The 19,117-nt window shown below is 36.0% G+C and overlaps 1 protein-coding gene across 11 annotated transcripts in view; it reads right to left on the bottom strand.

Moving 5' to 3' along the window:
- Nucleotides 1-4,197: 4,197 nt before the first annotated feature.
- Nucleotides 4,198-19,117, bottom strand: part of PHKB (phosphorylase kinase regulatory subunit beta) — a 216,033-nt gene continuing 201,113 nt past the window's right edge. For 9 of the 11 annotated variants that reach the window (XM_032614033.1, XM_032614023.1, XM_032614024.1 and 6 more), the window contains 5 exons: nucleotides 18,200-18,334; nucleotides 11,953-12,082; nucleotides 7,777-7,884; nucleotides 5,621-5,761; nucleotides 4,198-4,969 (listed from right to left, as the gene is read on the bottom strand). In XM_032614033.1, the coding sequence (XP_032469924.1) occupies nucleotides 4,832-4,969; nucleotides 5,621-5,761; nucleotides 7,777-7,884; nucleotides 11,953-12,082; nucleotides 18,200-18,334 (652 nt within the window). In that variant the 3' untranslated portion in view covers nucleotides 4,198-4,831. Of the gene's footprint in view, nucleotides 4,970-5,620; nucleotides 5,762-7,776; nucleotides 7,885-11,952; nucleotides 12,083-17,450; nucleotides 18,127-18,199; nucleotides 18,335-19,117 lie in introns of those variants that run through there. The other 2 variants (XM_032614030.1, XM_032614031.1) reach the window with 2 other exon arrangements.

Below are 19,117 nucleotides of genomic sequence, written 5' to 3'. Positions count from 1 at the left end.
GTAGGCCAAATGAGGCTTCTAAAATTCATGAGTTCTGTGTTCTAATTCTTATTATATTTTTCTTTCCTAATTAGAAAACAGACATTGGCTTCTGTAGAGGGAATATCAAGATTTCTTGATCCCAAAATACCTTTCACAACAACAAATTTTGAGTTTCATCAAAACACAAACTCAATACATATGTCACAGATTCTGAATGCCTTCAGTAGTGGAAAACTTCAGAATTCTGCATATGTAACATTTAAGCAGGAAGCTAAAACTCATATATGCATTTGCAAATGTTTGATTTCAGCTAAGACAGTGGCCGATTCCTGGCAACTCTGCTCAGCTAATCGGACTTTTTAATTCTTAAAAATACAACATAGTTCCTTTTCCTCCATATTTCAGCAAATATTAAATATTTCAAGGTGTTTTTTTTTTGTTTTGTTTTTTTAATTTCCAGTTGCCCTAGCTATGAACTGTCAGTCCTCAATTCTCTTCATGGGCCTCATGTTTAAGTTTTTTTCATGCTTGTTTTATAAACTAGCTGCTTCATTATCTTTTCATAAACTCTCTTAATATATCAAGTCAAGTATTATCTTCTTTTCCATATCCCTCTCCTTAAGATGTTCTTGACCATCAACAAAATGAAAAGACAACTTACTGAATGGGAGAAAAGTATTTTCAAATCATATATCTGATAAGGGACTAATACCCAAAATATATAAAAAACTCATACAAAAAAAATTCAATTAAAAAGTGGGCAGAAGATCTGAATAGATATTTTCCCAAGGAAGACATATAGATGACCAACAGGTACATGAAAAGATGCTCAACATCACTAATCATCAGGAAAATGCAAATCAAAACCACTATGAGAAATTATCTCACACTTGTCAGAATGACTATTATATAAAAAAAGAAATAACAAGTATCGGTGAGGGTGTGGAGAAAAAGGGACCCTAATGCACTGTTGGTGGGAATGTAAATTGGTGCAGCCACTGTGAAAAACAGTATGGAAGTTTCTCAAAAAATTAAAAATAGAACCATCATACAATTCAGCAATTCCACTTCTGGGTATTTACCCAAAGAAAATGAAAATACTAACTTGAAAAAATATCTGCACCCTCATATTCACTGAAGCATTATTTACAGTAGCCAAGATATGCAAACAACTTAAGGGTCCATTGATGGATGAATGGATAAAGAAATATTCCACTATATATTAGCCATAAAAGAATGAAATCTTGGGGCTTCCCTGGTGGCGCAGTGGTTGAGAGTCTGCCTGCTGATGAAGGGGACACGGGTTCGTGCCCCGGTCCAGGAGGATCCCACATGCCGCGCAGTGGCTGGGCCCGTGAGCCATGGCCGCTGAGCCTGCGCTCTGCAACAGGAGAGGCCACAGCGGTGAGGCCCGCGTACCACCAAAAAAAAAAAAAAGAATGAAATCTTTCCATTTGCAACAACATGGATGGAACTTGAGGGCATTATGTTAAGTGAAAAAAGTCAGACAGAGAAAGAAAAAGACAAATACCGTATGACCTCTCTTACATGTGGAATCTAAAAAAAATAAGCAAGATCATAAACACTGAGAACAGATTGATGGTTGCCAGAGGTAAGGGGCTGGGGGTGAGAGAAATGGGTGAAAGGGGTCAAAAGGTAAAAAGAAAAAAATAAATATGATGCATTACTGAGCAACAATAACAACAAAAAAACAAAAAAAAAAGGAAAGAAAAGAGAAGCAGCATTTGTATTTTTCTGGATGCACAAACCTAAAAGCAGGATGGAAGTAACCAAATTATCAATTTCAATTCAAGTTACTTTCCTCTTTAACCATAATATTACAAGGAAACTTACATTGAAATATAAGCCATATTTTAAGTAATGTCCATGCTCATATTTTACCTGTTTCCTGAATTTGCATATGGGGGGTGGGGAGAAAAGAAAAGAATACAGTGACAAAACCATCTATATTACTCTAAGCCATTTTGTGCATAGTGAAATTGCTTTTTCTTCCAAGAAAATGTAAAGTCATTTCTTTTTCTTAACACACATTCCAGATATTTTAAATGGATACTTCCTCAAAGAGCTGCAAAATTCACAAAGGAGTTCCTTGAAGTATTTTCACTATTGTAAATAAGCAAACAAAGAAAGGCAACTCTATATATGTATGTGCGTGTTTTTGAAGAAAAAATTAAATATATGTATAAATATAAATTCAACATACATACACATATAAATAGGAATTGAATCTATGTAAATACATTTAATATATGCATGTTATGTGCATATTAATTTTCCCCACTGAAATATTATTTATTATTGCTGGTTTTTAAGGAGTTCAGATTATTTCATGCAAATCTAATTAATCTTCAGTACTTCTTCAAGGTGAATAATAAAGCATTTTATTTTTTATGCATTTTTATATAGCAAACATACAGAGTTCACAAATAATACAATGTGATAGATACATTTGTTGCATGTGTGTGTATGTGTAACTGGCTCTCTGTATTCATGGGTTCTGCATTCACAATTTCAGCCAATCATGGATCGAAAATATTCAGAAAAGTAAATTTCAGAGAGTTCCAAAAAGCAAAACTTGAATTCGCAGTGCATTGGCAACAATTTACACAGCGTTTACATTGTATTAGGAATTGTAAGTAATCTAGAGATGATTTAACGTGTACAGGAGGGCATATGTAGGTCATGTAAATACTATGTCATTTTATATACGGAACTTGAGCATCCACGGATTTTGATATCCATGGGGAGTCCCGGAACCAATTTCCTGTGGGCACTGAGAAAAGACTGTACAGTTTGACTTTAGTACAAATGCATCCACATTGCCAAATATAAATTGTTCTAGCTCTTTCAAATTATTGATCATTAGAGACAAAAAAAATATTTCAGTGATACCACTTTTATTTCCTATTATTTATGTTACTACTGGAATTTTCTTCAGAGCCAGATTATGCTCTGAGTCAAAGGGAAAACTCAAATTGACTGACTAGTGAGGAATTCTCAGTGGGCAATGAGCGCTTACAGTATTTATCTGGAGGCTTGTAAAAGTGGTTTGTAATCCACTAAAATCATGGTTTTAGACAGAAGCCAGTGATTGGTTTGGAATCAAAGATAGTGCAATCAGATAAGATAGCCTTAGGCCAGAATTCCTAAAGAAGCAAGGAGAACTCCTCCTAAACGAAATCATCCCCCATAGCCTGAATCAACTGTTACTGGCTTCTCCCCAGTGGGTTTTACCAGGAAATGTGGCAATCTGAGACTACAATCACATTAGAGGGAAGAAAAATCAGTCTGGGGTAGACTAGTGAGAAGTACACAGATTCTGTAATGACATACAGAAATCTGAATTCTTTTCATATTACAAGTGGAGAAATTTATTACATAATCTGGACCATAGTATGCTTACCTGTAAAATTGGGATAACAATTTCTATTTCATATGATCAGTATGCAAATTTGATATTATAATTCATGTGAAACACTTAATACATAACAGGTTCTGAATAGATGTTATTTTTCTCCTTGATTTCCGAAAAAAAAAAAAAGTTCTATTTGGTCAGATTTTTACCTCATTTTGCCAACCTGCACACGTATGATTTCTTATGCAGGATGTAGGCAGTGTACCTCAAAGTTATGAGGAATGTGCCTGACTCTTCAGATTTTTTCATGTGATCCTGCATCCACTTATTTGATATCAGTTTGACTTGTCACTGAAGCTACTTTGTCCTTTCTTTCTTAGATCCTTTCAAGACTCTACAAATAGGCTGCATTTTTTGTGACAAGTTTGACTTCTCAGGTGAAACTCAATAATAAGACTGGTCAGAAAAATGACTCTCTTTGGGGCCAGGGCTCAAATTAATGGGCTTCACTGTAATATTCAGTAAGGAAATAAATTCATAAAATTTAAATGTTTAATCTACTTTGCTTAAGTAAATTTGGTAACAAAATATGCGTAATTGTAGGTACCATAGATTCTCTTCCATTTCATCTCCTGATCAATTAAATGAAAATATTCAGGAGTAATAAACTTGATACTGTGAGTAATGGAAACAAAGAATGTGTCCAGATATATTCATTAATTCAGAAATAAAATTTAATGACTTTTAATTTTGTTTTTTATGAGTACAAACTAGGTGAACAGCCCACACTTCTGAATAATCTTACTTAAATTCTGTTTTTAGTAAGAGCACAAAGAAAATATTTGATCAGACATAGGTTTATTATTTTAGTTCAACCACTACAGTTAGCACCAATACAAAACCACAATCATGTTTACAAGGCAAAAATTGTACAATAGCTCTGTATACTAAAATATTATCGATAATGCAGTTTGAGAATCAAAATATCAGCTGGCTGATTTTGCTTTTATGATGCATACTGGTATCTTTTTCTAGCATTATAATGCCACTTAAAAAAATTTACCATTCTTTCAATATATTTTCATTCCTAGTACACATAATTAGTTGGAAAATTGATTTAATTGGCAGAAAGGTGGGAATTTAGTCCAAAGTGCAAAGACTCATTTTGATGAGCTGTGTGATCACAAAACATGCAGTGGTGAACTTTCAATTCATAAACAATTACTGTTGTTCAGTAAAGATTATTATTGTAGTGGGCATAATCATGAGAACTTATTTTCACTTGATTATAAGCAGTTCTTACCATCAGATTGCTTATGGCATGCAAGAGGTCCAATAACTCTGCCAAGGGTGTGGCAACCACTCACCAGCACAATCAGCCCACACATTAATGGTTGCCTCGATTAAGCTTCAACACAAACTTAACACACTTCTGGAAAACCTGCCTCAACAGAGTCTCTAACACCTTCCTCACTAGCTAACCAGACATGGGTCATCATTGCTTGGCTTGACTTCTCCTTCCAGCAGCGAATTCATCACAACCTTTGTCAAATAGCTGCATGTTCCTCTTTTTCCCAGGGGGGGAGTATTGTAAAAGGAAGTCATGTCATCCTACAAAGGAAAACAATAAGCAAGTTGTTTGATTTTTTTGTTTGTAAAGAGTTGACAGGTAAAGTCAGTGTCGGCCTAGAGGGAAAAATAAATTCACAGAAATATTTCCTCATGGAAAAGATGAGCTGCTTGAGTTTTTCTTTTATTTTCCTGAGGTGTCTTCTCAGCATATAAAACAAAGACAGACATTTTTAGTATTCTCCTCTTTGCTGATAATTTTTATTTACTTAGGGAACCTTTTTACTGACAAGCATAAAATATTAAACAGAGAGCCTGGAAGGGACTATATTAGGTAGTACACAGCACCAATGTAGCCTGTTACGCATTCCCATCCTCCCCAGAATTTAATTTTATAGCCTTCTGGAACCTATGGCTCTTTTCTGGTAAAACACATTTTAACTGCTAACTATAAAAAGGAAAATTTATCTCTTCTTAGATTTCTTTTTAGTTAGAACTTCATAGCTGAATTGACTAGTAATTAACTAAAAAGTAACATTAATTCCTTAAATAAATCAGACCTCCCTCTGCCTCTCAAGTACTCTATTTAGTACTCCATAAATCTGTTTCATAAATTAAGTGATAAGAGATTAGGGATATTTTGAAGAATTGAGAGAAAAAAGCAATTCTACAAAAAGTATTTTGTCTACTTACTTGTTTCTCAACTTCTTTTAGTCGACTTTCATCTTTTTGAAATTCATGAAATGCTTCTTTCACCAGTTTGTCTAGATCTACTTTGTCTTGAAATTCTAGCTCAGGGTTTCTTTCCAGTACAATGGACACAACCATTAGTAACTAGAAGAGACAGACACATTGAAAGCCAATTATATGAACCATAAAAGCGACACAGTCTGGGTATGTTTTCATTCTTTACTCAGACTGATGCATGGTCCTCATATTCCACAGTGTGTTCTGTACAATGATAGGCTTTAGGATCATCCATGGATGGAATCTTCCTAATCTTGCAAATTAGTAGCATGAGTTCTGTTTGGAAACCTCACTTTTTTTTTTCATTGTATGTATCCCTGTAGCTGTATGGAAATGTTTTTTAGTTACTTAAATAAAACTAATAACTTAGAAAAATGACTTTTCTAATCCTGTCAACAGTACATAGTGCCCTATTCACCCAAAGTGTCTGAACTCTTTCTGGTCTTCAGGCCTTAATCCTTGGTGGCAAGACACCAAAACAGTGTCCTGTGGAGCACAGGCTGCCTCAGAAGAGGTGGTAGGCAACAAAGCCAGAGAAGGCAGATGAGTTCAATGGAGATTCTGGATGTAGGCTCAGGATCAAATGACTTGGGAGTCTAGCACCCCAAAATGAGTATAATTCTGTGACATCATAGTATTTTTCAGGGGACAGTTATGTTTTAAACAATATACTTTGACTCTTTATGACATGAGTATTATTTGGTTTGTATAAGCTATCTTGGTTGAAGGCATCATCCTATTGTTTGGCTACCCTATACATTTATCTAAGTAGAAATGTTCATTTTATATGACAAACTGTAATATGCAAAGATTGTATCTGAGTATACAATGCTTGGTAAAGACTTTCTCATGATGATTATGGCTCCTAAGTTGGACATGGAACAGGAAAAAGGCCTCATAATTCCCAACTTGGGAATCTTTCTGAATGTATTTTATTGAAATGCTTCCCAAACAGAACCAGAAAGAACCAAACGAAACAGAAAAATCCAGGGGTCACAATGTGGGAGACCTTGGGGCATGGCTTTAGTCAAAAGAATTCGATGTTTTGCTCAAGTACTAAATGTAGATTTCTTCTGCAAAGAGAATGACTTTATTTTAGAGACAACTATGGGCACAAGATACCCAAAGGTTAACAGCACAAGGGAGGCATTCACCCTTCTGAAAACCCCATCTTTTCTTGACCCCAGTCTCTGCCTCACTCCCACATGCTATGACACTGACTGGCTGATATTCTTTCCCAAATCCTGGCACATCAGAGATAAGGCTGAATCTCACTTAGCTGACTGTAGCTCCAGATATGCTGGATTTTAGAAGGTGCCACATCCAGTTCAGCACTGAGAGCTTCTGTATCAATAAGACATATTACCCACCCTCAAGAAACACAAAGTCTGATGGAGCCATTCCCAGAGAAACAGACAAAGTGAGGATGAGCTATAAATTATATCCATTCATTTGAGGGATTCTCTATGTATTTTTTTCCTTTTTCTTTACTTATTTATTTATTTTCTCTCTATGTATTTGATATAATGTTTTAAAATGGCAAAAAAGCATGTGTACACATGCGTACGCACATGTATGTGTACATTAGCATTTAACTTTATATGGAGCAATGATGATCCACAAAATTACATGTCTTCTCTGTTCACAGAGAGATGTCTAGAAAGGTGTCCCTCAAAATAATAGTGGCAATCTATTGTTAGTGGATATAGAGACATTTTTGACTTTCTTTTCTATAATTTTCTGAACTATCGAAATTTTCTACAATAGTCATGAATTATTTCTGTAAACAGAAAAAAAAAAAAGACAAATGGAAAAAGGTCACTTCCTCTTTTTCATGGTACTGTTGATGCACTTACTGTGGGGGTGAGTGTATAGCTGAGAAAGTTGGGCAGTTAGCCTTTCCACCCTGATGGATTTAAGATGTTTGAATTGTTCATGTGCTTTGACTTGGGTCAAGGATGGCCATCTCCTCCAGGACTCAACTGGAGATTTGGGTTAGGTGAGGAGTGGAATTCCTGGTCTCTTGGGCAGTTTCCTTATACTAGTTTTCAGGGAACAGATAGAAAGCACTTCTTCAGCAATCTACATTTTAAAATACAAACCTCCACAACTATCTGTCTGTATTTTGGCTGGTCAATATTTCCCAACATGTCTTCCACAAGGAGAGAGAAATTCATCTCATACATGGTCATATCTGACAGGGTTGGTTGCTGAAAGAAATAACTCAATATTAATATGCTGCATTGTTATATCCTGGTTCCCACTTAATAGGAAAATTTCATTTTCTAGTCAATAATCTTTTTCAGCTTCTACAAAACCTTAGAGAGCATTTTCAGCTATGACTGGATTTTATATATGTCAAATTACTGAAGCCAACCAGCTGACTATTGTGATAAATTAAACCTCCTGTTTTTAGTAGTTATCTTCACTATTTTAATGTTTTTAGGGAAAAGGGACTATATTAGAAAACCACTTCAATACACAAACGGAACAGCCAAAAATTGAGACAACAAATAAGAGTACATATTGCTTTCAGAATTAACACAAGAAGTTACGCTGGCTGTCAGACTTCAGCATGTAAGTCACCTGCTATTAAATTAACATCATTTCTGTGGCAGGTCCTTTCTGAGCTGGCAGCATAAAAATGCATACAAATAAGTGAAACAATATTATGTGCAGAAAAAAGCAAAACAAAAAAAATGTTCTCTACTCTACTCTTGATATTTCATTTAAGACAAGAGTATTGCAAAATCTTCCGTTCACATTCCACGAACCAAATGAAAGCAGAAAATAAACTCAAATCTGAACCATATCTGGGCATGGTAGATAATCTTCAAAGGATGGAAGGAAAGGCTCTAAATGTTAGACTTATATGGTGGAAAGCAGATGGAGTCCCCAGAATTATTACCAGAGATGCAGAGATGGTGAGTCATACTTATTTGCTTTTACCTCAGTGATGATTTACAGTGAACTTAATCACAGCCTCAGAACAATATCTATCTACGTACTACTCAAAATGGGACCCAGCAGAAATGTCTCCTTTCAATCAAATGACAGCAGTGTTATTCTGCTTGGTATAATAATGCCTCAGTCCTATATTCAGTATGGTTCTTCTATTGTATTCTATATTCAATACAATCCAACATAATATTAATGTTTACAGGTAGTACCTAATTTGGGGAAAATGAAGCTGGTTGTTCAACAGGGTGCGGGCATACCTTGTTTTATGGTGCTTTACTTTACTGCACTTTGCAGATTTTTTTTTACAAATTGAAGGTTTGTGGCAACCCTGTGTTGTTATATGATGGTTACCAATTTTTAGCAATAAAGTACTTTTTAATTAAGGTACATGCATTGTTTTTTTAGACATAATGCTATTGCACACTTAGTAGACTACAGTATAGTGTAAACATAATTTTTATATGCACTGGAAAACCAGAAAATTTTATGTAATTTGCTTTATTGCAATCGTCTGGAACCAAACCTGCAATATTTGACATATGCCTGTAATTATAACTGTTTAGATGTCTAGCAATGAGACTAATGGGGTTACAGAAGAAAAGGAAGAACTTTTCATGGGTTCACATCAATTTCCTTTTAATATATCTCATTTGAAAAGTCAACCTAGCTAGTATGCAATACAGTAGTTAAACCTAGAGAAGAGACATCAAGGATGCCTCATTTTCCAATCTCTGAAAGAAGTGGCAACTGTAGCAGAGAAGTTAAGAGAAAAGGCTTAGAAGTCAAATTGCCGGGGAAGGGGGTTGCACTCTGGGTCAGCTACTTCCTAGATGTGTGACCTTGGAAAAACCACTTAGCTGTGCTTTAGTTTCCTCATCTGTCAAACAGTAACAATAAAGTACCTACCTCAGAAGACTGTTGTGAGAATTAAAGGAGCACTTAGAAAAGTGCCTGGCACATAAAAATACTTAACATGTAGTTGTTGTTAGCAAGGAGAAAATACTAAATGTAAGTGGCCCAGGGAATTAGACAATTAAAAGAATATCTGGTAGGTATTAGCGGGGGTTGGGAAAGAAGTTAACAAAACATTGCCAGAGTCCACCGTACATGGACACAGGCCTAGCAGAAGAAGCAGGACACGAACAGTAGAGGCCAGTTCCCCACCCACAGGAGACAGAGCTGCTCCATACAATGGTCACAGAGCATCTGGGAAAGGGCTGGAGCACCTATACTGGCGGCTGACAAGAACCACTCAACAGTTTGTTAATAGCATAAAGAATCCTTTTAAAAAGTTCTTATTCATTTTTGAAAATAAATAATAGATTCACAAAGTTCAAATTCTGAAAGGTTAAAAAGGGTTTTCAGTGAAAAGCTGCTCTGTCCCCCCAGACCACAGTTCCTTTCCCCAAAGGCAAAGACTAGAATGCTACCAATTTCTCGTGGATCCTTTCAGAAATACCCTATGTACATATAAACAAAATGAGTATGGGTGTGTGTATTTAAGAATATTTTATTTTCACAGATATAGAGATCAAACTAGTAGTTGCCAGTGGGGTGAGGGAAGAGGAGAGGGGCAAGATAGGGGTAAGGGACTATGAGGTACAAACAATGCATAAAATAAATAAGCTGCAAGTATATACTATATAGCAGTGGTCCCCAACCTTTTTGGCACCAGGGACTGGTTTCATGGAAGACAATTTTTCTACGGAGCGGGGTGGGGGTGGGAGGGGATTGTTTCGGGATGATGCAAGCGCCATTACATTTATTGTGAACTTTATTTCTATTATTATTACATTGTAATATATAATGAAATAATTATACAACTCACCATAATGCAGAATCAGTGGGAGCCCTGAGCTCATTTTCACTTGCCACTGCCTGTAGGGTTTTGATATGAGTCTGCAAGCAACTGATTTATTATGGTCTCTGTGCAGTCAAACCTCTCTGCTAATGATAATCTGTATTTAGAGCCACTCCCCAGCGCTAGCATCACTGCCTCAGCTCCACCTCAGATCATCAGGCATTAGATTCTCATAAGGGGCACGCAACCTAGATCCCTCACATGCGCAGTTCACAGCAGGGTTTGTGCTCCTATGAGAATCTAATGCTGCCACTGATCTGACAAGAGGTGCAGCTCAGGATGTAATGCGAGAGATGGGGAGTGGCTGTAAATACAGATGAAGCTTCACTTGCTCACTCGCCCGCCACTCACCTCCTGCTGTGCAGCCCACTTCCTAACAGGCCATGGACCAGTACTGGTCTGTGGCCCAGGGGTTGGGGACCCCTGCTATACAGCACAGGGAATACAGCCAACATTTTATAATAACTTTAAATAGAGTATAATTTATAAAAATAATGAATCACTATGTTGTACACCTGAAACTAATATTGTAAATCAAGTATACTTCAATAAAAAAAGAATACTTTGTATAAAGACCTTCATCATCAAGAATAATTTGTTTGATGTTTCAACACTATAAACAGATACAGTACTCCATTTCTTGAAGGCCTAATTATTCCCTGACACCTAAATCATTGTGCATAAGCACAATGATTTAGGTGTCAGGATTAAATAAAATAATTAAATCAAAGAGGCAGGCCAGTTTATATAACTTGGGAAACCATCTAAAGGAGGGAACACTAATTCATTCGGACCAACGGTAAGTTACATCTCAATTAAATGATTGTCTAATGACCTAAAAAGTTACTGTAATTTTCACATTCAGTGCAGTTCTTAACTAGTAATTTCCTTATCCACAGCATTACTAAGTCACCTTGTTCCTTAAGACTGATTTGGTTCTGTCTTTTGAATGTATGTTTTCCTGTTTGTGAGGTCCCCCAGCACTGGCCCATTACAGTTGGTGGTGAAGGAATACCACCACTCAGTAATGTCAATATAAGAAACCCTAAATTCACTAATAAGCAAACAAAGGAAGGACAGATTGATTGGCAAAAGGTTTGACCATACGGTGTCTTTAAACTGAGAACTTCCTTGAAACATCTGAAATATGATAAAACAATTTTTTTTTTATTGAATACAACTTGCAAGCAAAATATCCATTTGTAAAACAAGGCTTTTTTATAGAGGAACACTAAAATTGAAAAATAAAAGGAACTTAGATTGGGAAAAAATATTTCCAATCCAACTGACCAGACTTATTTTCTCCCTTCAGGTATCTGGATACCCCTACTTTAAATACTCTTAGAAAATGGAATAAGTAGAAAAGTTATTTTCAAAGCAGAGAAGGAAAGAACTCTCTGCTCCTTGAGGTCCCTTTAGAAGTCCCTTTACTGACACAAACACACTGGGGCTGTACCTGGGGCAAATGCCTTCCAGCTACAATGATTCCATTGGGTGTACGCTCCAGGATCTGCCACACTCGGTCATAGAACTCAGGGGGAGTTCTATTCAAAGACCCATCGATCTGACGCCTGTTCAGCCAACATCTGTAGACCAAAAGAAAATGCCTCAGTGTTGAAAAACAAGCTTGTTCTGGCAGAAGGCAGGGCTTTTATATGGATTAACTGTTCCAATAGAGTGAGCAAGAAAAGCCAAATTCCATCAATGATGCTTATCTACGTTACAGAGGTTACTAAATATTTCAAAGTGAAAACAGAGCTTGCAGGAAAGGAGAAAACCCCCAAGATTTAAAGAAATTTAACAAGCAAAATGTTATTCTCTAGTAAGTTACTTACAACTCACTATGTGATTAAATGACTTTCTAACATGTAAAGCAGCTCAATGTAAAAACACAGCAGCAGTCATTTTCAAAATTAGTTCACGTGGTCCTCACATACAATAAAATGTAAGCTCCATGAAGATATGGGCATTGTATTGATATATATAGCTTGATCATTCCTATACACTTCTCCAAGAAAGGTGCTTAATAAACACCTGATAAGTGGGTGAATGCTCAAAAAAGCATGATGTATCTAATGAAATTACCTTATTTTAAACTTATGTGTCAATTTAAACCTTATATTTAGTTTTAAACCTTAATTTAAATATGGCCAAAGTACCAGTGCTGAAGAATCAGTTACCAAATTTTACATGTCATAATAATCGACATGTAAGAGTCAAAATTCTAGATCTATTATTTGCATGGATAAAGTATTAAACCTTAAAGATATAATAGTTATTTCAATCACAAACTGCTAAAGATGCAGAATTTGCATAATCTGAAAAGAACACACAAATGACATAGTAGTATATTCTTACAAAAGCTGAAGATAGTAACAAATATAAACTTTTAATACTTGGTATTAAAACAGGCTGCAGAGTAAAATGTGTCATCAACCACAAAGTGGGAATGTAATGACCAACAGTATTTCTAGGTGTGAAAATGGCTATGCATGATACAGTAAACATAAAAAGACATTTTTGTTCTGGTGAAAGAGGACCAATGAAATTACATCACTACATAAGTGAGGAGGCACTTTTTTGGACATACAGCTTCTTTTGGTAGACCCACACTTGTGTGGCTGGGTTCAGTGCTATGCTAAAGAGAAAAAGCCAAAGGAGTTCCTTCATGACGTTTTATTTTGGATAATGAGTATGCAAACTGAATATCCTATATTCTGCATTTGATTTTTTCCCCCTATTTCCTTTGTTTGGCAACAACAAAAGAGATGTTTTCCGAGTTCTATGAAGTCACGGTTAATACTATAAAAAGGAGATGTTTGCTTAGAACAGCATAAAAGGTAGAAATGTGTGAATACTCACAGAGGAGGAATTACTTTAGAAGAATTCTCTTATTTTTACTTTTTTGGCTTCTTATTTTGAAAAAAATTAGACTTACAGAAAAGTAAAAAAAAAAAATTAATGAAGTTCCTCTTTACTCAACTTCCTCTACTTCTGTCATCTTACATAACCAATAGCACAACTATTCGAAACCAGGAAATAAACTACTAATCTACGGACCTTATTCAAATTTTGCCAATTTCACCACAAATATCCTTGTTTTGGGCCTGAATCCCATCCAGGACCCCACACTGCGTTTAGTTTCCAGGTCTCCTTAGGTTCCTCTACTCTGTGACAGTTCCTCAATCTTCATCTTTCACGACTTTGACATTTTAGAAATGTCAGTTATTTTGTAGAATGTACCTCAATTTAGGTTCGTCTGACGTCTTCTCATGATAAGACTTAGGTTATACATTTTTCACAGGAATACCCAGAAATAGTTGTACCCTTCTCAGCACATCATATCAGGGGGTATGTGATGTTGGTGTATCTTATTAATGGTGATGTTAACCTTGATCATTTAGTTAAAGTGGAGTCTGCTGGGTTTCTGCACTGTCAAGTTACAATTTTTCCTTTTACAATTAAAAAGTATCTTGAATGGAAATACTTTGAAATTATGCAAATTTTCCATTTCTCATCATACTTCTACCCACTAAATTTAGTGGTTCTTGCCTACAATAGTTATTACTCTTGTATTTGCCTAATGGTGATTTTTTTATTTCCATCATTCCATCTATACTTATTAATTGGAATTCCATTGTAATACAAGTCCTTTCTCTCCCATTTATCTATTTATATCAGCATGGACTCATGGATATTTATTCTACCAGATGTAATCCAATAGTATTATTTATTTTCTTGCTCAAATTCTTCCAGCTTTGGCCATTGAGTCTTCTTCACATTGTCTCCAGCATCCTTCTAACACACCTCTATAATTTTTTGGAGCATTTTCTTACTTTCTGGTACCACAAGATGTTCCAGGTTCATCTTGTACTTTTCTTGCCCCAGCCCTGGAATCAACCATTTCTCCAAGGAACTCTGGTTCCTTTATTAGAAAGTGGTATTTGGAAATCAATATCTGGGCACTAGGTTTGCCCATTGCTATTGGGGTTTCATTGCTTCTAGGTTCTTTCAGTGGACACTTAGAAAAGATATGGATGTATGCTCACATATACACATCCACATTTATTGCTGTATTTATTTCTGTATCTATACATCTGTGTAAAACTCATGAATTCATACTGATACTCCCAATTCCAGCCCAAAACCACAGGGTATATTCTAGCCACTCCTCTTTCCTTATTTGTAACTACATTTTCCAACAGTGAAAAAAAATCTGGCTCAAATTAGCCACATTTACTTATTTATTTAATATCAGTGTGTGTATGTATACACACCATATATATAACACTATGTGTGTATGTGTGCATATATATATATATATAAATATATATAAATTCCAGAATTGCTAATTCCTACCTCTGTGAGAAAAAAATTTATTATACAGAGTACAGGATTTGTGTGCAGTTCTTTTTTGTTCAGCTTTACAGTGTCTAGTCAATGTTTTCCAAAGGTACTTTGGTTAATTCTTGTCATCCCCTCCCCCTTCAGTGTGGTGATATTATTCATGTGTAATATGGTTAGGGTCAGTTGTTACTGTTTGTATTCTATTTTGGGTACCTTGCACACATGGATTAATTTTAATTAATTATTTATATTTGGGGAATATAAAACATTACCATAGTTTAAGAGTCAGAGCTATTCAAATGGTATACTCAAATGGAAGGTATATTCAAATGGAAGTATTGCTCAACCCTCAACCCTACTGCACTGTACCTATTTTTTTCATTCTTCCCACCCTGTTCCTCCCCACTCCCTGAAGGTAACCAATTTCATTAGTTTCTGATTTATCCTTCCTGTATTTCTTCTGTAAAAGTAAGCAGATATCCCCTTCTTTCTTACATGAAGAGTAGTGTACGATACATACTCTTTTGTACTTTGCTGGGTTTTTAAAATTTTTTTATTTTATTTATTTTACTTATTTATTTTGGTTGCTCCTGGTCTTAGTTGTGGCAGGCGGATTCCTTAGTTGCAGCTCACAGCCTCCTTAGTTGCGGTTCAGCAGCTCCTTAGCTGCAGCAGTATGTTCCTTAGTTGTGGCACATGTGCTCCTTAGTTGCGGCTGGCGGGCTCTCTAGCTGCAGTTCACGGGCTCCTTAGTCATGGCATGCAAACTCCCAGCCACAGCATGCATGCGGGATCCAGTTCCCTGACCAGGGATCGAACCCACGTTTCCCCACACTGGAAGGCAGATTCTCAACCACTGCGCCACCAGGGAAGTCCTCTGGTTTCTCTTCAGAGTGTGTAAATCTTTTGCCTTTTACTTTGCTGTTTTTATGTAACGATATAGCCTAGAAATTATTCTATATCAGTTCATAGAGACCACACTCATTCTTTTTTCACAACTTCATAGTACTCCACTGTGTGGACATACCACAGTTTATTCAAATAATCCCTCATGCATGGGGACTAAGGTCATAGGCATTCCAAAATTTGCAATTATGAACAATGATGCAATGAACAACCTTGTGCATATATATAATACCTATTCATGCTGTTGGAGGCAACCTGCAGGGTGGGTCCCTAAAAGTAAGACTGCTGGGTCAAAGGGTAAGTGCAAATGTAGACTTTTTTTTAGATGTTGTCCAATTCCCATATAGAAGAGTTGTAGTCACCAGATATATATGGGAGTGTCTGTTTCTCCACAGCCTCAGCAAATGTTTGCCATACTGTTTAACTTTGCTAGTCTGATAGATGAGAAATGGTATCTCAATGTGTTTTAATTTACATTTCTCTAATTATGAATTAGTTTGAACATCTTTCCAAATATTTAAGGTCCATTTTTAAATTTTTTAAATGAATTGATCAATCATATTTTCCCCCATTTTTCTCTTAGGTTTTTGGTTCTTTGTCCTTCAGTTTCTAAGATTCTTGGATATTAGCTCTTTGTAACAAATGTTCTGTTCCAGCTTCTCAGTTGTCTTTTGGCATTGTCTATTTTTTCACCATGCAAAATGTTGCTTTTGATTTTTATATAGTCTTAATAATCTTTTATTGCCCCTGGGTTTGAATCATAGTTAGAAAGTCTTTCCCATACCAAGGTTACAAAGGAATTTACCCATGTCTTCTTTTTTTTGAATTTATTTTTTTATATTTATTCCATTTTATTTTTTTTGGCTGTGTTGGGTCTTTGTTGCTATGCATGGGCTTTCTCTAGTTGCAGTGAGCTGGGGCTACTCTCTGTTGTGGTGTGAGGGCTTCTCATTGCAGTGGCTTCTCTTGTTGTGGAGCACAGGCTCTAGGCATGTGGGCTTCAGTAGTTGCAGCACACATGCTCAGTAGTTGTGGCTTGTAGGCTCTAGAGTGCAGGCTCAGTAGTTGTGGCACACGGGCTTAGTTGCTCTGTGGCATGAGGGATCTTCCCGGACCAGGGCTTGAACCTGTGTCTCCTTCATTGGGAGATGGATTCTTAACCACTGTGCCACCAGGGAAGTCCCAACCCATGTCTTCTTTTAGCACTAGTATGGTTTCTTTTTATTTTTTTAACGTTTAGATCATTAATCTGTTTGGAGTTTATTCTCAAGTACAGTATAAAGTATGAATTTTATTTTATCTTTTCCAAATGGCTATCCAGTTGTCCCATCACTATTTATTTAAAAAGTCCATCCTTGACCCAATGATTTTGAGATGTCATACATGAAATTATCATACATGAAATTTCCATATGTTCTTGGGGCGTCTATTTCTGGACTTTTTATTCTGTTCAACTGTTCTATTTTTCTGTTCATGTACCAGCATCACGTTATTTTAATTATAAAAACTTTTAAATATTTTTATTGTCTCTCTTAGGGCAAGTCTTTGTTTTATGTTTTTCTGGTTATTCTTGCATGTTTGTTTTTCCATAGGAAGTTTAGTATTAACTGGTCTAACTCCATAAAACAGTTTGTTGGAATTTCATTAAACTTGTAAACAGACATCTTTAAAATGTTGAATTTTCCTGTCTAAGAACAAGGATGCTCTTCCATTTGTTCAAATATACTTTTGCAAAAGACTTCTTCTCTAGGTATTTCTAGGCATATAACTATACCTTGGAAAGTACCAGGCACACAGATAGTGCTCAATAAATGCTTGCTTAAATAATTTTATTAAAGCACTTTCTGTAATAAAAATAACTCTTTAATTCAATGCAATCCAAAGTATTTGTTTTGCTTTTATTCTAATATTAGCACAAGTTAAGTCTAAGACAAGTTTTACCTGAATAAGTTTACAGTCTACTTAGAGAGACAGAGTTACAGGCAAGATATTTAAGTAACATTACCAAATCCAAACTTTTATGCCAAAATGTTGGGAGGAATTGACCAAAGTGGAAAGAAGTGTTACATTCTGCATAGAATAATAAAGATTAAGAAACGTTTACAATCTATACCTGAAAAAAGTATAAAATTCAAATCAACACAAAATCACAACTGAAGACAATTTTTTGTTTTTTGTTTTTTTTTGCGGTACGTGGGCTTCTCACTGTTGTGGCCTCTCCCGTTGCGGAGCACAGGCTCCAGATGCGCAGGCTCAGCGGCCATGGCTCACGGGCCCAGCCGCTCCCCGGCATGTGGGATCTTCCCGGACCGGGGCACAAACCCGTGTTCCCTGCAACGGCAGGCGGACTCTCAACCACTGCGCCACGAGGGAAGCCCTGAAGACAATTTTAATTAGTATCTCTAGGTATGCTGCCCATCTACTGGTCTTTGATAAAGGATCCTCATTACCTTCCATTCCGTTGAGGCTGCAGAATATCCAACAGAAGCTGTTTCACTTCAGTAGGTGACAACTGATATAAGTCTCTGGCTGGCTTGTTTCCACCACGGATCTGTAGTTCATACTTCATAGCATGGATGATCCACCTGAAACAAAACAGGGAAAGCATGAATCAATAACTCTTGAAATAAAATCACCTTGTGCTTCTTTTGGCAATGCCCTTAACAGCACTGACCCATCCAAAGAGGAATGAAGAAAAGGCCATTTGAATTTCCTGAACTGCTGATATAATTACTTCCATCGAGATTATGTGACATGATCAGCCTCTTAAAAATGAGCCCTGCTTGTGCATATGTGGATAGGCAGTAAAACATGAAAATAGACAGGTACTTAGGTTCTTACCAAATGAGACTGATGAGTAGTGGCTGCCACACTACTATTTTCTTAATGCTAGATATATGAAAAAAACAAATAGGATAAAAATAAATCATTTTAAGAAATGGGCTGAGATATGCTATTATATACACATTTCTTTCCCAGGAAGGATAAGTATTTTTTACCTACTTCATTTATTTTGTAGTCATTAATTGGAAGGGACAGAGGAGAAATACCTGCCTTTGAAATACAGGCACACAGTTAGTTATAACTTAATTATACTAGTATATCAGAGAACATACTTTAATCAGTAGATTTCAGAAGAATCTATTCTTTAATAGATATTTAAATGCTGTTCATAAAACACATTTGTATTACAGGAAGAGCTTTAATGTGATTATTTAGGAAAGCATTTATTGAGCACTATTTGTGTGCCTGGTAGTTATGTGCCTAGAAATGCCTAAAATATTTCATTATTTTATGTGTAAATAATTTTATTATTTAACTTGAGAAGCTTTTAGTAAGTATTTTTACAGTTTCATCTCATTTCACTT

Source organism: Phocoena sinus, chromosome 19, assembly GCF_008692025.1.
Source record: "Phocoena sinus isolate mPhoSin1 chromosome 19, mPhoSin1.pri, whole genome shotgun sequence".
In the NCBI taxonomy this organism is placed as follows: Eukaryota; Metazoa; Chordata; class Mammalia; order Artiodactyla; family Phocoenidae; genus Phocoena; species Phocoena sinus.
This window is presented reverse-complemented; position numbering and strand designations above follow the sequence as displayed.